Source organism: Lissotriton vulgaris, chromosome 11 (genome assembly GCF_964263255.1).
Source record: "Lissotriton vulgaris chromosome 11, aLisVul1.2, whole genome shotgun sequence".
Classification (NCBI taxonomy): Eukaryota; Metazoa; Chordata; class Amphibia; order Caudata; family Salamandridae; genus Lissotriton; species Lissotriton vulgaris.
The window spans coordinates 177,437,579-177,460,579 of NC_141699.1; the positions used below are offsets into that span (position 1 = coordinate 177,437,579).

Below are 23,001 nucleotides of genomic sequence, written 5' to 3' on the forward strand. Positions count from 1 at the left end.
GCACGCATGGGATCTAGTGATTTAGTGGAACACCAAGCGCAGAAACGCTTCCATTTCAGTTGGTAAGTTTTGACAGTAGATTGTGCTCGAGCATTTGATAGCACTGTCTTACAATCCTTGTCGATATTCATGTGTGCAAATTCATAGTACTCAGGTTCCAAGCATGAAGTTGAAGGTATGCTGGATCCGGATGGCATATTTGACCTTGATGCATTGTGAGAAGATGTGGCAGAGGATGCAACCGTATCGGCTGTGTCAGAGAGAACAGGAGGAGATCTGAGAACCAAGGACGTCTCGGCCATTTGGGTGCGATCAGGATCATCCGACATGGTTGGAATCTCATTCTGTGTAACAGACGTGGAATGAGCGGCAGAGGAGGGAATGCATAGCTGAAGGTGTTCGACCAATTTATTGAAAAGGCATTCCCACTCGACTCCTTGTGTGGATGCCGGCTCGCAAACGTTAGACATTTGCTGTTGAGAAACGTTGCAAAGAGATCCAACTGCGGTCGGCCCCACTGTCGGAAGATGTAATCCAACGTTGGTTGGTGTAGTTCCCATTCGTGGTTGTCCGAGAGGGCTCTGCTGAGCGCGTCCGCCAGCACATTGGCCACACCTGGTACATGAATAGCTTGTAGATGTATTTGACGTTGTAGAGCCCAGTCCCAAATTTCCTGTGCCAGTTGTGATAGCACGAGAGATCTTGTGCCGCCCTGTTTGTTGATGTAGTGCATGCTGGTGGTATTGTCTGTCTTCACCAACAATGTCTGTCCCTGCACTACTCTTTGAAAGGACTTCAAGGCCAAGAAAATCGCCAGTAGTTCTAAGCGATTTATGTGCCAAGTGCGCTGAGACGCTGTCCACTTGCCCCTCACTGACATTCCGTCGAGATGAGCACCCCAACCTTCCAGGGAGGCGTCTGTCGTCAGTGTCAGTGTTGGTTGCTCGTCCTTGAATGAACGACCTGTTGCTATATTTGGAGGATGAGCCCACCACTCCAAAGCTCTTTGCATGCGGGACGTTAGATGGATCTTGTCCTCGAATGACCCTGATACCTGCTTCCACTGGCTGTCGAGTTCTTCCTGAAGGACTCTCATGTGCAGCCTGCAGTTGGGAATCAGTTGAATGCACGAGGAAGCCATGCCGAGGAATGACTTGTACATTCGAACAGAAACGTACTTTCTTGACTGCAGGAATTGAACTTTCTGCAACATTCTGTTCTGACGTTCCTGTGACACGAACACTTGCCCTAGCCGAGAATCGAGCGAGGCTCCTAGAAAATCTCGCTGTTGAGAAGGGTGAAAGTGTGACTTCAGGCAATTGATGGAGAAACCTAAAGTTTCGAACAGGGATATGCAGACCTGTGTGTGTTCTTGTGTCAGTTGGAAAGTCCTGGCTTTTATGAGGCAATCGTCCAGATATGGATAAAACTGGATGTTCTGTAAACGCAGGTAAGCGGCCACCGGGGCTAGCATTTTGGTAAACACCCTCGGTGCCGATCGAAGGCCGAATGGAAGGACCTTGAATTGGTAATGAAATTGGCCGACTGTAAAACGAAGGTATTTCCTGTGCCTGGTGTGAATAGGCACATGGAAATATGCATCTTGAAGGTCTATTGTCGAAAAGAACTCTCCTGGAATGAGGAAATTCAAGATTTGAAGTAGGGTTAGCATCTGAAAAGTCTTGGACGCAATGAACTTGTTTAGAGCCCTTAGATCCAAGATGGGGCGCCACTCTCCTGATTTTTTCTTTACTAGAAAGAAACGGGAGTAGAATCCCTTGCCGCGTTGATCTTGCGGTACCAATTCTATGGCTCCTTTCCTGATCAGAAGCTGCACCTGGGCCAACAGTTCCCTGAAATGGGGAGAAGGTGGGCCCGAAGGCGGGCGAGCGGGGGGAAATTTCGTAAATTCCAGGGTGTGTCCTTTTGAAACTACATCCAAGACCCATCGGTCGTAGGTGATGTTCGACCAATTGCAGAAGAATTTTGAGATTCGACCTCCAAGATGCACCATCCTCTCACTGTTTTTTGCTGGTGTTCGCACCACCTCTGTAGTTGGACTTCCGTTGGTAAGGTCTGGAGGTGGATGAACGATTTTGGGACTGATAGGATCCTTTTTGCCTGTTGTCGTAAGTGTATCCTCTATATTGGCCCGTGCCTCGAAAAGTAGAGGTTCCTCCTCCTCTACCCCGAGCCCCACGAAATGGCCTCTTTCTGTATTGCAGAGTTGTTAAGGACTTCGCTGTGTCCGTGTCCTTCTTGATGAGTTCCAAGGCATCATCAACGTGCTTACCAAACAGAGACTCGCCATCGTAGGGCAAATCGAGCACTCTGGATTGAACTTCCGGCCGGAAGGTTGTTGACTTCAGCCAGCCTTGGCGACGCAAAACTGCAGCACCCGCCAATTGTCGGAATCCAGTAGAGGCTATATCGACGGCACAGTCGATAATTTCCGTCGAAATCTTCTCTCCCTCGAGAATGATGGATTGTGCTTCCTCCCGGATGGAGTCCGGCATTTGGGGAAGTAGACCAGCGATCTCGGACCACATTTGCCGGTCGTATCGACCCAGAATGGCTAAGGCGTTGGAAGCTCTTACCGTTGTCGCTGCCATTGTGGTAAATTTTTTACCAATGGAATCCAATTTGCGGCCATCCTGATCCGGAGGGGAAGTTAGGGGTATTGCAGGATTTCGAGACCTTTTTTGTGCCGCCTGAGTGATCACTGAGTCTGCTTTAGGCTGAGAAACTAAGCAGGCCGGGGAAGTAGGCGGTGCTTTATATTTTTTGTCCAGTCTAGGTAGAACGGCTGGAATGGAGTTAGGACGTTCCATTAACTTAAGACCATCTTCCCATATGTGGTCAATAATGGGAATGGTATGAGTTTGGCGTTGAGGCAAGTCTTTAAAGTCATACAGAAAACATTCTGCTTGCTGTGTTTCTAACGTTAGGTGGAACCTTTTTGCTGCACGAACCATAAGGCTGTGGAAACTTGCGATATCCACTGGTGGCGAAGTTCTCGGTGATGTTGGTGGAGTAGAGGGTGTCTGTGCCCTATAATTGTCCCAATCCTGCATTTCCTCATCATCAGTGTCATTATCTCCAGTGTGTGGAGTTTGACCCTCATTATCTGTATCGGGAGCAGCACCTAAAGGAGACGTAGGTGCAACAGTCGCTTGAGCTCGAGGCCTAGGTGCTGGAGACTGTGGTTGAAGCACTGGAGACTGAGGGCGTGGAGCTGGAGCCTGGAACCGCTGCACTTGGGGTGCTGGGGAAGGCGGTAGTGATGGTGGAAATCTACGATTGTAGTCATCCAGCATATGTTGTAGGTTTTTCACCATAGACATAGGAATTTGTGTAAAACGTTCGTAATTAGGTTGTTGTGTGCTATCCAATGGAAAAAGGACGTTCCCATCTTCGACGGTATTATCCGCATACTCATCCTCATCGCTGTAGTCCTGACACTTTATGTGTAAATCCGATGGACTGGTTGCTGGTTGGTAAAGTTGATCCACTTCTGAATCATTTCCAGATTCCTCTGCTCCAGATTGAAATAATTTCTCCGGAGGTTGTTAGCCACTCCTAATAGGACTTAACTGTATTAGTGGCACAGACTTGAGGGACGAAGTAGAAACCACTTTGAAGGTGGCAGCAGATTGTAGGGGTTGCTGTGTCGTCGACGAGCCCGTCGACGAGAGTGGCATAGCCTTAACACCCTCTAGTTGTTTTTTCGTTGGCGCCGCTGCATCCGGCGTAGGAAATTTAATTTTGGTAGACTATGATTTTTTGGTCGTCGACGAGGCCGCCGACGAGGCCGTCGACGAGGCCGTCGATGGAATCGCTGTCTTTGCTGTCGACGAGGAAGTCGTCGGCGGAGCAGCCGTCGACGGGGGTTTCATCATCTGCGTCGATGGTATCGTCGACGGGGCTGTCGTCGACGAGGATCCGGTCGTCGACGATGGAGCCTTGGTCTTCGTCGACGGGAGAGCCGTCGACGATGGATGCGTCGACGGTGGTTTCTTCGTCGACGGTGTGAGTGACGAGATCATAATAATTGAAGAGATGGGTCTCACCTCCTGGCTGCTCGTCGACGAGATGATCATCGTCGTGGCAGAACTAGTCGACATGGAAGAAGTAGTCGTCGACGTGGAAAAAGTCAAAACAGACTTCGTAGACGCTGAAGACGTCGACGGACGCGTCGACGAGCCCGTCGACGAGCCAATGCCCATTTTTGAAACGGAGGGCATGGTCTTGGGACGAGACGCCAGAGAACTAGGTCCCGTAGGCGCGCCCTGAAGCAAGTCTTGTGAGGAGACATCCATGGAAGATCCCAGCTTTTTACTCTTCTTAAGAAAAGGAGAGGGGATTTCAGTCTCAGACCCACGCTTCTGAGAGGTTTTAGAAAAGCCAGATGACATACTCTCAGCATCGGACACGACGTTGTCAGATGATTTCAACTTCTGTAGCCACAGAAGGAGACGAGCCTCTCTGTCCCTCAAGGTCTTGGGAGGAAATTTGCGACAGAGTCTGCAGGTAGAGACAACATGGTCCGGATATAAACAGTAAATACACTTACTGTGTGGATCCTCATGAAAAAGGCGAAGTTTCCCACAGGAAGGACAAGCCTTGAACAGAGTTTTCTTTGAAGAAGACATTTTGAAGAAAAAATATGAAGAAACTTGAAGAAACTGAGCAGAGCTCAGGGAGACTCCCTTCACACGACGTGCGGTAGAAAATCTGAGGACTTGGGCTTCTGAGGAGAAGGTTCTAGAGGAGGCTACAGCCTGATTGGCTGGAATGTGGACCAACACATAATGACTCCTATAAGTTACTAAAGTGAATTCTCCCTTGGGCTTCTCAATGGGCCTATTCTGTTCTATGGTACTTTTTTTTAAAGTTTACATTTTATTGCATTATATGTATGTATATTTTATTTATAATATTTCTCATATATATACATGCATATATTACTGCTATTTTATGTACCGTGGGACTCCCACTTCGACGACGGGGAATATTCAAGCATGTGAATCTATGAAAGACACCCCTAATACTGGAGAATTAATATTCTGGTGCATATGAGGGTTTCAAAAGATTTATTATACAAATCAGGAGAGCGCCGGGAAAAGCCGTCTGTGCCGTTCCGATAATTGCGCTCATTTGGTATGCAAAATGGCGGCCGCGCTCTACGTCGTTACCTGATCACGTAACGACTAGAGCGCGACACTACAGCCTCTTTGTTTCCCATTGCTTTTTTTACTTTCTTCCCCACCGATTTTATATAGCGCGAATATGACCCGAAGGTATTAGAGCGCTTTGGATGAGTCCCAGCTACGTTACACAAGGACACGGACACATTCATTTTGCTTCATTTTACTCAGTAGAAAGGGTCACTCGTAGTCTTTGAAATGTCACTCATAATTACTCATAATTATAAACATTTCACACATAGCAATCCGAAACCTTGGCAGCTATGCGCTACACCTATCCACACCTAGGAGTCTGTAACTTAAGCAAGGTTCTTATCAGAACTTTCAAAATATCACTTTCTTCAGTACTGCTACTCTGATGTGACCTGTGCACCGTTAATAGACTATTGTCCTTTCTAGAAGGAAACCACTACCAGCTCCTTCTTCTAATATATGAACCGAGTACATTTATCCAATTAGGGGCAAGAGGTAAACATGCACCCCTCGTACTAACTGAAAGTTCTCTGTAGTTGCGTCTCTTGCTTGACTACTTTCTGACTGAGACTATAGGCAATTGGAAAAAACCTTCTGGGTAGGTACTTTACTTTGCTATTACCAGCTGCAAACGAAAGACCTCCAAGTGGGTACAATGCTTTATAAAGCGCAGTGAGTGAAACAGCAATCTGTAAACATACAGGACCCAAAGGAGCTTTGTGCCACCGAGCAATAAATCTCACAGCCTCACATTGGGAATACCAAGGCAATGTGACGCAAGAGACGCATCTCATTCATCAAGGAGTTTGACAAACAATGTTCTACTTATTAATCTCGTTTAACAGGATGTTGAGGTTTGTTTTTGTATTATTTCCTCTGACATCCTACGTTCCTTGGAGTCAATAAAAGGCTTGATATGAAAAACCCGTAAGCAGTTTTAAAAAATGAGCTAAATATTTGTCAATAAAATATAAACATTTACCGGGAGTACAACTGGGAATATGACCAACTGTTCAGCTCTTAGAAAAACACAAGATTCTCAAAAACTGCTCACATATTCTACCTTCATGAACTCGGGGGGAGAGGATTAGTTATTATTATCAATGGTCTGTTGCTTGAAACTACCAATAGCTTATATCCACATAGCAAAGGAAAAAACGAAATCTGAGAAAACCAATGTTAAATCAAATAATGTGGCTTATACTAAATTGACGCAAGAGAGAGATATCCAATAAAATTTGTTTACAAAAAGAAAAGTTCAACGTTCATGAAGTCAGGAGAGAAAAGGTGGACTAAGTGGCAAAATTGCAGACCTTGGAATGATGACACCGAGGCCCAAATTCCAGCTTTAAATCTTGAGCAAATAATTGTGTCAATTATTCTGGGAAAATCACTATCTCCCAGTGGTTAATACTGTAAATATGGTGCTCGCTTCGGCAGCACATATACTAAATTGAGAAGTGTGGCTCAATGGTTAGAGCGGCAGACCCTGATGCAGAGGTCTAGCCCTGGACCAGGGTTCAATTCCCCGCCTCGGCGGGTCTTGGGCTCAAAAATTCCACAGACCTGATAATTCTCGCCTCGGTGCCTATTCCAATCATGGAGTCCCACTCTGCAACTCTGGGCAATAGCTTGCTTAATCTCCACAACATCCCCCACAACGCTAAGGATGCCTGGCCTCCACCTTGGGGATGCCCAGGAGTGGACACCTCACAGGGAAAGCCAGGATGGGTTCCACAGCGGTATTCGTACAAGCGCCTTGAGACCCTTGCGTAGTGCGCTATACAAGTATCAATTTACAAAATTGGAACAAAACAGAGAAGATTAGCATGGCCCCTGCGCAAGGATGACACGCAAATTCGTGTAGCATTCCATATTTTAAAGAAAAAGAAAAAAAATAAAATACTGTAAATATGTCAAATCTGGCTGGACAGTGAGCTGCATAATAATGACGCAATGAATCTGGTCTCATACACCCTATTGTTCTAAGAACAGGACCCCATGCTCAAGATACCCCTGCTGCAATATAAATGCCCTCCAAAGACAGTGCTAACTGTTCCTTGGAGCTACATCAGATATATAAAATGCCTAATACATTTTTGTTTCAATGTACATTTTTGGACTCCCATGGTCTCTGGTCACAAATTCCAATTATGCCTGTAGCTTCATCAGGTACCTTGGGTCATCTTTTCAAATTGTGTGTTTTCACAACTAAGTATCATCTGAAGACAAGAAACTATTGGGACCCAACAACTATTCATTTGATTTCAAATGTTGATGTATAGTTAGTATACCAGTAAGGATAGTTCCAAAAAGATAAATGAAACAGAACACTATTAAAATTTACCTACCGGTATAACACATCAGCCACAGGCAGGGATCCCAGATCATTCTGTTTCTGTAACAGGTGTACCGTGTGAACAAATGTTTTCAGGGAACCCCTAAAACAGAGAAATAAAATAGTAAGAGCATTAAAACAGTAGACAAACTAAACCCTTTTTGATCTGCACAATTTCACTTGTACACACGTTCTCTTTTTATGATTTAGGTTTTCATTCTGCAATAGTTAACCAGAATAGTCACTGGCGATACATTTTGTCAGTTTATATTGTGATAATGGTTAATAAACAGTACAAAGTAGCTACAAACACAATTTAACTTCCTTGCCTAGGATGTGCAATACTTATTATTCAACTTACATAGCACTGCATTCAAAGTTAGCTATATACCCAATATATGAAAATAAATGAGGGATTAGGATAACAATGTCTTTAAGTAGAAAGGATGCGTAGATTACTGAGATTAGTAGGAACACGGCAAGTGAAAAAATACACTATCTTAACATGAGAAATTGCTCCAATAATAGTATTTTAGGATAGACTATAATAGATCCTTTCACTAACAAATGCTACTAAAGGTAAAAAGCCAGATTTAAGAGCCTTAGTAAATTTCAGAAATGCCTTGAAAACTTGGCTTTTTAGGTGTTCAGAAAAGGAATGCCTTTTTATTTCTGGTCTTCTTAATGCTTAATCTTTCGGCGCCAGGACACTTCAAAAAGGTATTAGTTGTGCTTTGGAAATCCAAACAAGTCACTTATGGCACTGTGAATTAGTGTCATAAGTAAACCCGGGCAAAATTTCCCACACATTTATGTCATGTTGTGCAATTTTGTATTACACTTTGTAACCTTGTGGAGTAAATCAAACAACCATCAGAGTATGTTTCAGGGGTTTTCACTGATTCTCTAGGGTTTTTCCTTTTTACATGTTTTTCCTTACTGTGCCTCCCAACCAATTTCCTGGCTCGGTCTTCCCTGTCGCATCTCTTGTCCTAGTGATCTTCTCTCATCCGTCCTCCCTCCCCAGGTCCTTCATCAGCAGGGTAGAAGTCCTCAGGACAAACCACAGTACCAGCAGGGTGTTTCCTTTTTTTCTCCTTTATAATGCTCCCCACCACCTTTATTGTGATTTATATCCTCTGAGGTCCTTTCCTCGTCCTCTGTGCTCCGCTCCCTTCCCTCGTTTCCCCTGCCCCCATATTGAGGTGCCCTCTCTCCCACTCCCAGTGCTACGACCAGCACAACTGCATGAATTGTAAAACAGGCACTTGCCTTTAGCCGCGTTCATCCTCCAGGGCTGCGGTACCAGAGGCGTCCCTCTGCATCTCTATGAGTCATTAGGTGTTTAAGCAGTATCTCCCAGGGTCTTCTGCTCGCCAATACCATTGTTGCTGCTGCGCTCTACTCGGGCCCTGTTGCCAGGACCTTCTTCGGCGTTCTTAAGATAGGTCCTCCCCTTCCTGTGACTCTCAGTCTCCTCTTTTCCACTCTCTGTCCTCCCTATCGGCTCCCTCCATGTCTGGGCGTCCTCATTCGGTTCTCACTCTCGCGTCCTCTTGTTCTCCTTCTTCCAACACCTCCCTTGGCCTTCCTGACTCTTCATATCCTCGTCTTCCCGTGGCGCTATGCTGTGTGCCTTCAGAGAGGCTAGATCATCGCTGCGCCTCCTTCCATGGAACATGCTGATGACCATCTTGAAATTCTCAAATGGCCCCTGCGGTTTGCCACGTGCTTGTTGCACAAAATTCCCATATTTACAACATTACACCATCTGGTGTAATAACACAAATAACCAGAATGCGAGCAGCAGTTCTTCATGGCACTATTTTATTTATTTTAGAATGAAATGTGTCCTAGAAGTTGAGAATGCTCATAGCCACATACATTAGAGGCAACAGGAATAGATCAAAGAGTAAAGTAAGGATTTACACAGTTACCATGCAGGGAAAGTTCTGTAAGGCGGAGAAACTATACAAAACAGAACCTTGTCCATTTCAAACATATTTATAATACAAGGGACCCTGCAATCGTTGTATAAAACCCCATACTTCCTTAGCAAAAAAAAAAAAAATGGATTTCGGTTCTTCTGATTGTTCTTTCTAAAATGAAGTGTGAACAACAAAAACACAGTATATATAGCACCAGGTTTATTTTTCCCAGGGAGATCATTAAAAAAACGATATTGTCTGCATGTTTGTACACATGCTGAGCCACAGCATTTTTTTAATCGGACTTAAATTAAACTGGTTTTATTATCGTTTTGCAACAAATAATTGCTTTGTAGTGGGTTTATTTTGCATTACTGATTCTACTTTAATTCTTCATACCTCAAATATAATAACTCTTGGATATGAAAAGTCAGGAAAGACAGTTTGTGGTAAGAGTGTTGGTGTGACCATGAATGATGATGAGTAAAATACTTTCCTCACACAGTTATCCATTACTTTCAACCTCGTACCTCCTTATGGTCACGGAACTCTGCTCTGGCTTACAATATACTTATAATGTACAGCAGAGGGTACTCTAGCCCATGTATGACAGTCACGTTGTAACGGGTCCAGCCACCTACAATGAGGCAGCTGATCAACTGCAATATGTTCGTTTTTGCACACTGCAGTTCATTACAGGAACCATAGATCTCTCTCTCTGTAGGTTTTCACACATTCCCATGTACTGCATTATTAATTCAAGCCTACCAGACAGCGAACTTTGAGTAGGCTTACAGCCCACCTATTGTTTGTCATTGGTTGGCTTTATTGACGCTCGCTTGTTGCTTTGATGGCTTCACTCCCTTTGCTGGAGTTTATCTGAAGAGGTAGACGTGAAGAGTTGTTTTTATGCTGTCTCATATTGCATGAAAGGACACGCTTTGGCACACAAAACCTTTAATAGCACTTGGGGAAAGGCCATCTGCTGCACTCATTCAGCTGATGTCTGAGGCAGAAGGTATACTTAGCAAGACACTTTTCCTGGAGGCCTATCAATATGCCATTGAACTACAACAGAGGACCAAAAGGGAGAATCCTGGGTAAAGTAAAGTAGACCTTGGTAATCGTTACCTTTTATACTCTGAAAACTTCCTTATTGTTTCGCATTTATTCCAGTACCTTAAAAGGTTTTATTTTTTATTTTTAAGAAATATTTTACAGACTAGCATTGGCAAAGCCAACAGCCCAGCCCTCTAATTATAAAGGTGAGCCCTATTGGCTTTGCCAGGGCTTTTATTATCCGGTTTAGATCAAGCTGATTCTAACATTTTTTTCAACAAATTTCGACCAGCTTTTTGGGTGTTTAATTTCACACTACAGATTCCACCTTCAATCAGCATGTCTGTAACCATACTACCTAGTATGAAAAAGCAAGACCCAAGGATTTAAGTGGATTGTGGGGCGGGTGATGGTGTGACCATGGATCATAAGAAATAAAATACTCTCTGTTGTACGTTAAAAGGATAATATTCTCGGAGAGGGGTGTATTTAATACCACATATAATGGGACAATCCATAATAAAAGTACATTTGGTAAAAGTCTCTTCCGCAAAATCTACTTTTTGGTAGAAATGTGGGACCACGACCGTACAGCAGGAATGCACTCGTTAGACACCAGGGATGCTTTTTTGTTACGGGGAGTGGCCCTTTGAAACCACTAGACACCAGGGCCAGATATTTATTTTTTATATATATATATATATTCACTGAAAAAAACATAGGTTTAACACCAGTTATAGTTAGGAATTAGCATTTAAAAAACCTATTAAATTCACTGAAAAAACCATAGGTTTCACACCAGTTATAGTAGCTGGAAATTTTACTGACATAAAACCATTGAAATTCCCACGTTATAGTTAGTTGGACTCACTATAACTTGCGCGCCTGCAATGCACTGCTGATGACGTCACATATTACATCACTCATGACATGGTCAGTGACATCACTCATGACATCACTGATGACACCATCCTTGTGACAGAGTGACAGACCTCCTTTCACTGTAATGTAACCCATGAAACACATATTGAAAAATAGAAATTAAAATTTTCCAAAAAATGGAGATACCCATACCAGTTACAACAACCAATTCAGTAATTCCACCGTCTATATACACATCCACTCACTCAGCAACAGTTCTATATAGTCACTCATACATATACTTTAAAAAGGCTTTGGCACAAGCTCAAACTTGAAGAATTTTACAGTTTACTGGAACAGAAACCTTTGAGCGCTTTTGTGAATGTGGACCAAGGCTACCAACTGTTCTGCACTTGGATTACTGATGCTCTTCACTCTCTTATACCCATGCGCTGGTCGAAAGGCCGGGCGAAGACATCCAGCCCATGGTATAACGAGTCCCTTGCCGAGCTGAAAAAATCATGCCGGAAAACAGAGAGGGAATGGAGAAGATCATACGATCCTGCTCTGAAAATCCGGTACTTTGCCGATCTGAAGCTCTATCACAGGGCCATCTGCAGAACACGGGCCGCATTCTATGCTCAGGAATTTTCGGCCAGTAGCAATCCATCTAAACTGATCTTTAAGGTCCTGAAAGACCTTATGAAAAAAAGAGCTACCTCGGAGGTGATTTGCACAGACTCCCATTGTGAGAATCTAGCCACTTTCTTCCTGGAGAAAGTGCAAAAAATGTACCGAGGATTTGATCCATGCCGGCCGAATCCAGAGGTAATCCACCCCGACTCTTTGGGGTATGAGACCTTGGCTATTCTACCAGATTTGTCCACTAAGACCTTTGACAAACTAAGCCTCAGTGTCAAATCAGGCTCTCCTCTGGACCCGCTGAAGCCAGCTCTTATCAGCACACTTTCCCCACTGTGCCGAGCTCCCATATTGAATCTTATCAATATGTCACTGTCCAATGGAACGGTGCCCACTGCTTGTAAACAGGCAGTAGTAACTCCAATCTTAAAAAAGGCCAACTCTGACCCCCTGCTGCCAGAAAATTACCGCCCTATATCCCTATTGCCTTGGATAGCCAAAGTAACGGAAGCCCATGTCAACTCAGTTCTGTCTGAGCATCTGGCTCGCAATCAGATACTGGATCCCAGTCAGAATGGCTTCCGGCCAGGACACAGTACCGAGACGGCATTACTTTACATCATTGAACATCTTCGCCAGGTACTTGACTCCGGACGTACAGCAGCGCTCCTGCTATTAGATCTGAGCGCTGCATTCGATACTGTGTCCCATCACATACTTATCCAACGCTTAGAGGAAGCTGGAGTCACAGACATCGCTCTCCAGTGGTTTCGATCCTTTTTGTCACTAGGTGTACTTCCAAGATCAAGTAATATGCTGAGCCCTACTAGGTAATTTGGACAATCAGCGCTTAGAGGCCCCGGTGGTTATAACGCGCTATACAAATTAAATAAATAAATAAATAAATAAATAAATAAATAAATTGTCAGATCGAACCTTCAAAGTGGCAATACCACCAGGCCAATCTACCATCCATCCCCTGGAGCTGGGAGTCCCACAGGGCTCCTCGTTGAGCCCCACAATGTTCAACCTCTATGTGAAACTGCTAGCTGCAGTCGTCAAACAGTGGGGTTTGAAGATGACCTCATATGCTGACGACACGCAGCTGGCGGTGACACTTAGTGGAGACCCTGAGGTGGAGGCTCCCAGATTCCGTGCGGGTCTTGTGGCAGTAGCAAGCTGGCTTCGCACCAACTGCCTTCAGTTGAATGCCACCAAAACTGAGGTGTTGGTGTTAGGGAAACACGCTGAGCTATGGGGAAACCAGTGGTGGCCACCAGAGCTGGGCGTTACTCCGATCCCAGCCTCTGGAGTGAAAAATCTAGGCATTTGGCTGGACCCCGCGCTCACTTTCACGGACCACACTAAGAAGGTGGCCGCCACGTGCTATGGCATCCTGCGGGGCATAAGGCAGGTTTTAAAGTACTTTGATCCCCCCACCAGGCAGCTCGTGGTCCAGGCATCGATCTTATCCCGGCTGGACTACGGAAGTTCGCTGATGTTAGGGGTGAACCAGGAGGAAGCCTCTAGGCTCCAAAGGGTGCAAAATGCCGCGGCACGGGCCATTGTGGGCCTCCCCAGACACTGTTCTGTGTCAGGTACCATCTCGGCCCTACAATGGCTTCCGGTCAGACAGCGGATCAAGTTTAAAGCGCTGTGTCTGGCCTTTAAAATTCTGAAACTTTCCTCGCCGCCGGCACTTGCTAATTTACTCACTCCTTACATCCCTCTGAGATCATTGAGATCAGAGGCTCTTCATTTGGCAGTCTGTCCCCGTTTTAAATTGAGTAGAATGGGTGGCCGTTCTTTCCGGGTGCTTGCAGCAGGGCTGTGGAACTCGCTCCCGGTGCACATCCGAGCTCTCAATGACTTGTTCACCTTTAGGCGGGCGATTAAAACTTTCCTGTTTCCTGCCTCTGAGTAGCCGTCCTTTTTCTTTTACTGTGTGTTATGTTATAGTGCCTGTCAAAGCGCCAGGACGCCCCTTTGCTGGGGCAGCTGTGCGCTATAAAAATATAAATAACATAACATAACATAACATAACATATACTCACTCATCATATGTAGTGATACACATATACATCCTGTTACACACCGACAGTCATCCAAAAGTTACTCACACACATACTCACACATGCAAATAAACTATTGAACATCCATTTATTTGCATATACAACTATACACACACTACCACATTGCTTCTAAGGAAACTTACACATACTTACTCTCTTAAACAATCACTTATAGAAACACATACTTATTTAAACAGGAACTCTTTCAATCTCTCACTCTCACATACACTTACTTATATACATCAATACTCACTTATACTAGATTAAAACATATGTAGTTACTCATAAAGACACTAGTGAGGCAAGCATTCACTCACTAACACACACATATACACACTCATCCACCCATACAGTCCTGCACATATGCTGTCTTCAAAACACATACAAACAGTGAGTCAGTCACCAACCCATGCAGCCACTTATACACAAAGTAAAACACTGATACATATATTTAAGATTTAAAAATGACTCGCTAATATATGTATTCACTAAGATATACTTAATAAGCCAGTTAACCAATCAAGTTTTTTTTTTTTTAAACATCCATTTAGACACTTATTTAAAAATGTATTCTTCCATCGACCTTTACAAATACATTTGTAAAACATTTATTTTACAGAAAGACACACATTCACTGGATGGTGTCATCAGTGATGTCATGAGTGATGTCACTGACCATGTCTTGAGTGATGTAATATGTGACGTCATCAGCAGTGCATTGCAGGCACGCAAGTTATAGTGAGTCCAACTAACTATAACGTGGGGATTTCAATGGTTTTATGTCAGTAAAATTCCCAGCTAACTATAACTGGTGTGAAACCTATGGTTTTTTCAGTGAATTTAATAGGTTTTTTAAATGCTAATTCCTAACTATAACTGGTGTGAAACCTATGGTTTTTCCAGTGAATTTCATAGGTTTTTTAAATGCTAATTCCTAACTATATATAGGGCCTCAAACCTCTGAAATGTAATATTTTTTATAATGAATCCTATATTGTATATTTATATAACACTATTTTTTTTTGCCCTGGAGCGCTCCCGGTGCGCGCCCCGGTGTGCGCACCGGAAAGCGCAGTTTTTCGGCGTGCTCTGGTTAGCGCTATTGCGCGAACGACAACATCATCGTGACGTATCGCGTAGCCACGTCCGCGTGATACGCACGGCGTAGGCGCACCCGGAAACACTCGAGCGAAAACGATCGCGCAACGTAAACATCCAACGCGTTACGTGACGAGACCCGGGGCGCGCCCGGGGGCGCGCCGCGTGAGCGCGTCGGGTCATGTGACCTGAAAATAACACTTTTTATTGGTACAGAACAGTTTTGGTTTCCAAATGATAAAAGCCCAGGTCATGTGACCTGAAAATAACACTTTTCATTGGTTCAGGACAGTTTTTTTTCCAAATGATGAAAGACCCCACCTTTTTTCCTTATTCTGACTTTGTCCTTTGACTGAGGAAGACCTGTTTCAACATCTTTGTGAAATATTTTGTACTTTAAAATGGCTACAGTAGCAGCAGCAGCTGGAGCATCTGCACCACCACCACCACCACCACCACCACCAAGAGGACCACCACAACATTACATTGGTGGCCAAGAAGAGGAGGAGGAGGAAGAAGAGGAGGAGGAGGGGAGAAGGTGGCTGCAAGAAGACAATACCCCATACAAGCCAAGACCACACATTGTATGGGAGTTTTTTTCTATCCCAGAGGGCAAGAAGAAAGTCAATGCGGCCAAGGTGACTTGCCTAATCTGTGGCATGGAACTTTCAAGGGGGAACCCGAACAAAAAATATTCTTTTGGTAATAATACCATGATTAGACACATGCAGCGCAAGCATCCGAACAACTATTCTGCTGCAGAGATGAGAGAACTGGCCAGTAACCCTCCCCAATCTTCAACCACCACCTCCAAAAGAAAGCAACCCACTCCATCAGGACCAGAGACAAGGGAGACTATCCCTTGCATACAACCACGGTTTGGGGAATTTAGAATTACATGTTTTTTTTGTGGTAAGACCATCTCCTATGGTGAACAGAGCATTAAGCTCATCCTCCTTGCTGGGGACAACCACAATTGCCCCAAAAAACCCTAATTTTTTCCTTTTTTTCTTTGCTCCAGTTGAGCCATTTTGAATTCCCTGTTTTTTGTTTCTCCCCATAAAAATAACAAAAAAAATATAAAATAGTTCATAAAAGCCAAAAAAAGTACAAAATGTTCAAAAAAAATAAAAAAAATGTAAAACAACAAAAAGAAAAAAAAAAGTTCTTTTTAGAACTACCTCCAATTTATAAAAAAAAGCTACATTTTTTTAAAACTGTCATTCTTTTTTCCTCATGGAACGCTCCCCGGTCCGCTCCCCGATGCGCGTACCGGGCGCTCCCCCCGCGCAAATAAATTTTTTTTAAAAAAATTGCCACGCGGGGCCCTTTTATAGCCCCCACATCAAACCTAGGGGGTCAGGGGGGGTCTACTCTGCCCCCTTATGGTTATTTCCCCCTTTGTTTTTGCCACCTCTTGTGTCTCGATCCTACAGAGACACAAGATGGCGGCCGCTCCGGACTGTTTGTAATGTTGAAAGACACCCGAGAGCCAATCAGCTTTCCGCGAGCAAACTTGCGTAGCGCGCTGGTTAGCACCCCGGTGCGCGAACCGGGGCGCGGCCATAGATATATATATTTTTTTGAACCTAAATTACTCAAAATCCACTGGAGCACATATCTTGAGACATAGCAAAGGCACATCGGGCTACCAGTCCCTGCAATTTTGCCAAGTTTGGTGGAAATCCATTCAGCCGTTCGGGCTAAATGTGAGGTCGACCGCCCTACGGAAATTAACATGGGGAAAACACGTTTTGGGACCCCCCTTTTATCTCGGCCCCCGCTTCACGAATCCCCCCCAAACTTTCAGGGAAGGACTGGAGCGCCGCGAGGCACATTTGAGGAAATTTTCAGACAGATTCCTCAACAGGCGCCAAAGTTATTCACAATAGAATGTTGAGATTTTGCATTGAAAATAATCCTAACTATAACTACCTACTGGCGACCGCCAGTAGGTAATGTGTGTGTGTGTGTATATATATATATATATATATATATATATATATATATATATATATATATATATATATATATATATTACCTACTGGCGATAGCCAGTAGGTATATATAGTTAGGATTATTTCTCTATGGATCTTTCGAAAATTCTATGTCTAATAACTTTGGCGTTTGTGGACGGAATTGGCTGAAATTTTCAGGAAAATGGCACATTTTGTTTCTGAGCAGCCCCTGAAAATTGGGGGGGGGTTCGTCAAGGGGGGGCCGAGAAAAAAGGGGGGTCCCAAAACACGTGTTTCCCATGTTAATTTTCATAGGGCGTTTGGCCTCACTTTTAGCTCGAACGACTGAATGGATTTACACGAAACTTGGCAAAATTGTAGGGACTGTTAGCCCGATGTGCCTTTGCTGGGTCTCAATATATATGCTCCAGTGGATTTTGAGAAATTAACGTTTTAAAAAATGTATATATCTGTGACAGCGTCCCAGATAGTGCTCCAGATCGCGTACTTTTCGCGTCACGGAGCTTTGCGAAGCGATGCTGATTGGCTCCCGGTGTCTGTCAACATTCTAAACAGTCCGGAGCGGCCGCCATCTTGTCTCTCGGTGGGATCGAGAGACAAGAAGAGGTGAAAAACGAAGGGGGAATTTAATGAAAGGGGGCAAGGTAGACCCCTCTTGACCCCCTAGGAATGATGTTGGGGTTATTAAAGGGTCCCGTGGGGAAAATTAAAAAAATTTGATTTTTCACGGTAGAAGCGCTTCTCGGTTCGCAAATTAACGGCTGAATGGATTTGCACGAAACTTGGCAAAATTATAGGGACTGTTAGCCCGATGTGCCTTTGCTGGGTCTCAATATATGTGCTCCAGTGGATTTTGAGAAATTAACGTTTAAAAAACAGGTATATCTGTGACAGCGTCCCAGATAGCGCTCCAGATCACGTACTTTTCGGCTAACGGAGCTTTGCGTAGCGAAGCTGATTGGCTCTCCGGTGTCTGTCAACATTCTAAACAGTCCGGTGCGGCCGCCATCTTGTCTGTCGGTAGGATCGAGAGACAAGAGGAGGAGAAAAACGAAGGGGGAATTTAATGAAAGGGGGCTAGGTAGACCTCTCTTGACCCCCTAGGAATGATGTTGGGGTTATTAAAGGGTCCCGTGGGGCAAATAATAAAAATTAGATTTTTCGCGGTAGAAGCGCTTCTCGGTTCGCAAACTGGTAGCGAAACGTGAATTCGCCATTTTGTGTTTCGATTTCATTAAATTGCTAGGTATAAGGGGGTACGGGAGACGTATCCTGACCCCTTTTGTTTTCTGAGGGTGGCTGAGGAGGCTCATATATGTTGATACATGTCTTCCAGCGGCTGTGCGTGAGCGGTTTTTTTTTTTGTTGCGTGACGTCGGTTAACGTTCGATTCGATGGAAATCAGGAAGTGTTGACCGCCATTTTGTCACTGCGAGTAAATATTTTGTTTTAAATAATTGTTATAAATTAATCCTTATTGATAAACATTGTCTGCGCCATCTTGTCTTTTTTGCAATGCCACACTTTTGTTGAGCACGGCAGCCATTTTAGATGCCTTGACCAGACCCACTCTCTGCACGCCGCCGATCCTCAGCATGGCTCCTCACCCTCGCAAGCATCTCCCCCACGCACTGGTCACCCCCGCTCTCTCTCTCTCATGCATGGGCCAGAAACCTCCTCCCATGTGCGCTGCTCTTCCCTGAGAATCACACCCTGTGCCCGCCCGACACCACCCTTTCACCCTATTCACTACCACACCCTCTGACACTCTTCTTCCTCTGTGTCCGATTGTTCAGGCCGGTCCCAGGCTATCACCTAGCCCTGCAGATGTAGTTTATGGCCCCAGCTGTAGAGAATCACCCCTCTTCAAAGGAGTTACAGTAGATCTGTCACACCACACGCGTTCCTACTATCTGATAACCATCCTGTATTGTGCTTGGGGAGGGGATTCTCACTGTGAGGGTGTGTGGGACCGAGCCTGAAGCGGAAGATTCCAGGGATGCCTCTTTGTACATCACAGTTTTTTTTGTGTTTTTATGTGTCACATTATAAATATATAGTACTCCAACAAAGTAGGATTATAACACTTTAATAACTTTTAAATATATAGAACGCAACAAAAACAGTAAATACATTAAAAAAAAAATTTGAAAAAAGAAGCAACAATGGTCAGTAGCTGTGTTTTGTGCGAATAGTCCCAAGGCAGCACAACGTGCTGAGTTCTGGAGGGCACCCAGGTGATGTTACCTGGGTGCCGCACTGGTTTTTGGTATCCTACAATGCAGCTCCGAAAAACGGCGTGGGGCGTCCCGGGGGGTGCGCGGGGAGGCCTCGTCAGTAGCAGTCTGTTGTGCGAATAGTCCCAAGGCAGCAGAACGCGCTGAGATGTGGATGGCACCCAGGTGATGTCCAGTAAGTTGTCGCACTGGTTTTGGCATCCTACAATGCTGCTCCGAAAAACGGCGTGGGGCGCCCTGGGGGGGGAGGGGGGGGCGGCGTGAACGGGTCTCCCCAGGTGGAGGCTCGTCAGCTGTACTGGGGCGCCCCTTTACCGTTTCAGTTGCCATTCCGCCCGCTTTTGCTACACTGTGCCTCATCCGCCATTCAGCTGTTTATCGCCCGCTCTTGCGGCTACAGCGTCTCGCTCACCATGTAGTTGAGTTGCGCCCACTCTTGCGGTGCAGCGATAGGCGGCTGCCACAGGACTCTTAAAATGGCGGACGGCTCTTCGGATTTGGGCCTGGTCCACTAACATGGCCCTGGGACACCTTGGAACTCGGACGTCCCCTGAGCCTTGAAGATTTTACAAAAGTCTTGGGGGCTCCCGACTCCTGCAGGCTTCCGGTGGGGAGCGGCTGCCATGATTGCTCGCGGAATGACCACGACGGAGCCACGAGATGGCGGTGCTCTCAGGCTGACGCCAGCTTTAGTCTGAAACATCTAGAAACAAGGTGGGGCTTTCATCGTTTGGGAAAAAAAATGTTTTAATCCAATGAAAAGTGATATTTTTAGGCCATATGATCAAGCCTTCCATCATTAGGAAACCAAAAGTAAAATGAACCAATGAAAAGTTTTATAAAGAAGTCACATGACCTGTTATGCTTACGTTACGCGCTGCTATAAAAAGCGTAGAAAATCCGTTGGCACGTGAGGCGGCGTCAGTAGCGGACCGATGTGCGAATAGTCCAAAGGCAGCACAACGCGCCGAGATCCGGATGGCACCGAGGTGGTGTCCAGCAAGTTGCACTGGTGTGGCCATCCTACAATGCTGCGCCGAAAGTCGGCGTGGGGTGCCTGGGGGGGGGGGGGGAGGTGGCGCAAACTGGCCTCTCTCGCCTCCCCAGGTGGAGGCACCTGATGTGCAGTGCGGCGCCCCTTATCTTTTCACTCGCCGTCCAGCAGAGTTGCGCCCGCACTTGCTGCTACAGTAGGCCGAAGGCAGCACAACGCGCCAAGATCCGGATGGCACCGAGGTGGTGTCCAGCAAATTGCCGCACTGGTGTGGCCATCCTACAATGCTGCGCCGAAATTCGGCGTGGGGCGCCCCGTTGGCCTGTGAGGTCGCGTCAGTCAGTGGGGGCTGTTTGAGAAAGCAATGTGATGCTGTGCGTCGCCCCCAAGATGGAGGCTCCTCGGCTGCAGTGGGGCGCCCCTTGGTGTTTCACTCGCTATCCAGCTGAGTTGCGTCCGCACTTGCGGCTACAGTAGGCCGAAGTAAGCACAACGCGCCGAGATCTGGATGGCACCGAGGTGGTGTCTAGCAAGTTGCCGCACTGGTGTGGCCATCCTACAATGCTGCGCCGAAAGTCCCATGGTCCGGCAGAACTTTTTTCCTTTTCCTTTCTGCATCTTGTCCCACAATCCGTTTAACCTTTAGACACGACCAGGTCCCTGAATGTGTGCAGGGGGACGCTATTGATTGAATCAAAATGGCGGCTTCACACAAAGCTGACTCAAGCGTTGCTGGTGATGCTATACAGACAAAAAATGGTTTTCAGTTTGTACATTCTTCAGGATTTTTCCATCCAAGTCTGCTTGAGAGTTTGTAGAACAATGGCTTTAGATCTTGCCCTCCCCTCTTTTGACTGTTGGTCTTGTTGCCCATCTCTTCTGTTGTCATTTAACTGAACCTTTTTTGACTGCCGAAAGGGGTTCTGGTCCGACCGCTGGTTGGTGGAGATATTTTGACTATATCCTGGACCTGCCCGGCCTCGCCCAAAATGGCGCCGGTATAAATGGGACTCGTACCTCCTTGTTGTGTACTGGTTGCACAACCTTGATATCACGAGATACGTATGCAGTTTTGAAGCACATGGCGGGCGGGAATGAGAATTGATTGAATATTTCGACATCCCTATTGATATTAAGTTCTGATGTGTTATTGATTACTGTACTATTGAAAGTTCGAATTAACGTCACCCATGGTACTTGCCCGCAAATGTATATCTAGATAATTTTATTGTAAGTGGCCCTGTCGTATTTTAATTACAAAATGTACGTCCACCGATTCCGCAACTGTTAGACACCTTAGTTCTTGCAACCTAATGGCCCGCTCGTTGCGTTCCTCTACAGTGTAAATGTCTCCTCATCATATACGATTCCAGTTTGCTCCGTGGGCGGCCCACGTGGTTATAGGCCCGTATTTGTATACTGACATTTTCACAATAAAGGTTTTTAAAACAAAACATGGTAGTAGTATTTACATTGGTAAAGTTTTTAATTTTAGTTTCTGTTTTCGAATCAGTAAAAGGCAAGTGAAATAAAGCAGTCCAATTACATGACGGATAAAAGGTATAATACGCAGGAACGCAGTAAAGATAAATGGTTAAGGGCTGTTGTGTTTTTTACTCCTGCAACATAAAGTGATCGATAAGAATCTGATATTCAGGCGTATCGGCGACTAAGACAGCAGGCCGAGCATCTTTTGCTCAACGGCTCCGTCATGGGACGAAGAAACGCCCTTTTGCTAGAAAAAGGAATATATTTTACTTGCAGGACAGTTGTAAATTTTCCGGGAAAATACATTAGCCTGGAACATTATAACATATATGTTTAAGAAAAAATAATGTTCGAAAGCAATAAAAAGCGTAATTTTTAGGTCATATGACCAAGCCTTTCATCATTAGTATAACAAAAGTAAAATGAACCAATGAAAAGTTTTATTAACAAGTCACATGACCTGTTATGCTTACGTTACGCGCTGTGCGCCGCGCGCAGCGCCCCGGATCCCTTCCGGGAAGCTGCGCTTCGCGCACTGGAGTACTTCCGGGTGCGCTAACGCGGCGTGTCATAACGCATTACGCGACAACGTAGGTCCAGAATATAGTCAAAATGTCTCCACCAACCAGCGGTCGGAACACAACCCCTTTCAGCAGTCTAAAAAGTTCTGTTAAATGACAACAGAAGGGACAGGCAACAAGAACCATCAGTCAAAGAGGGGAGGGCAAGTTCTTCCCTACCGGGTCACGTTGGGGCGCTACCGGAACTGATCGAATTGGTAGTCTACAGTGTTTCTGGATGTTTCAGACTGAAGCTGGCGTTAGCATGAGAGCACCACCATCTCGTATCTCAGTCGTGGCCATTCCACGAGCAATCATGGCAGCCGCTCCCCACCAGAAGCCTGCGGGAGTCGGGGGCCCCCAAGACTTTTGTAGAATCTTCAAGGCTCAGTGGACGCTTTCGAGAATGGGGCCCAAGCCCTAGCAGACAAGCGTCTGAGTTCCAAGGTGTCCCATGGCCATTTTAGTGGACCACGCCCAAATCTGAAGAGGCGGCCGCCATTTTGAGAGTCCTGTGGCAGTCGCCTATAGTTGCATCGCAAGAGCGGGAGCAACTCAACTACAT

General features: G+C 45.4%; 1 protein-coding gene and 1 non-coding gene across 2 annotated transcripts in view; one reads left to right on the forward strand and one right to left on the reverse strand.

The window, feature by feature from the left end:
• Positions 1-23,001, reverse strand: part of HECTD4 (HECT domain E3 ubiquitin protein ligase 4) — a 2,691,195-nt gene that overhangs the window by 2,447,331 nt on the left and 220,863 nt on the right. The window contains exon 3 of the mRNA XM_086943079.1: positions 7,532-7,621. Within this exon, the coding sequence (XP_086799205.1) occupies positions 7,532-7,621 (90 nt within the window). The remainder of the gene's footprint in view (positions 1-7,531; positions 7,622-23,001) is intronic.
• On the forward strand, positions 6,960-7,061 carry LOC147679489 (U6 spliceosomal RNA). Its single transcript, XR_015302206.1, has one exon. It is a non-coding gene; the product is annotated as a U6 spliceosomal RNA (small nuclear RNA).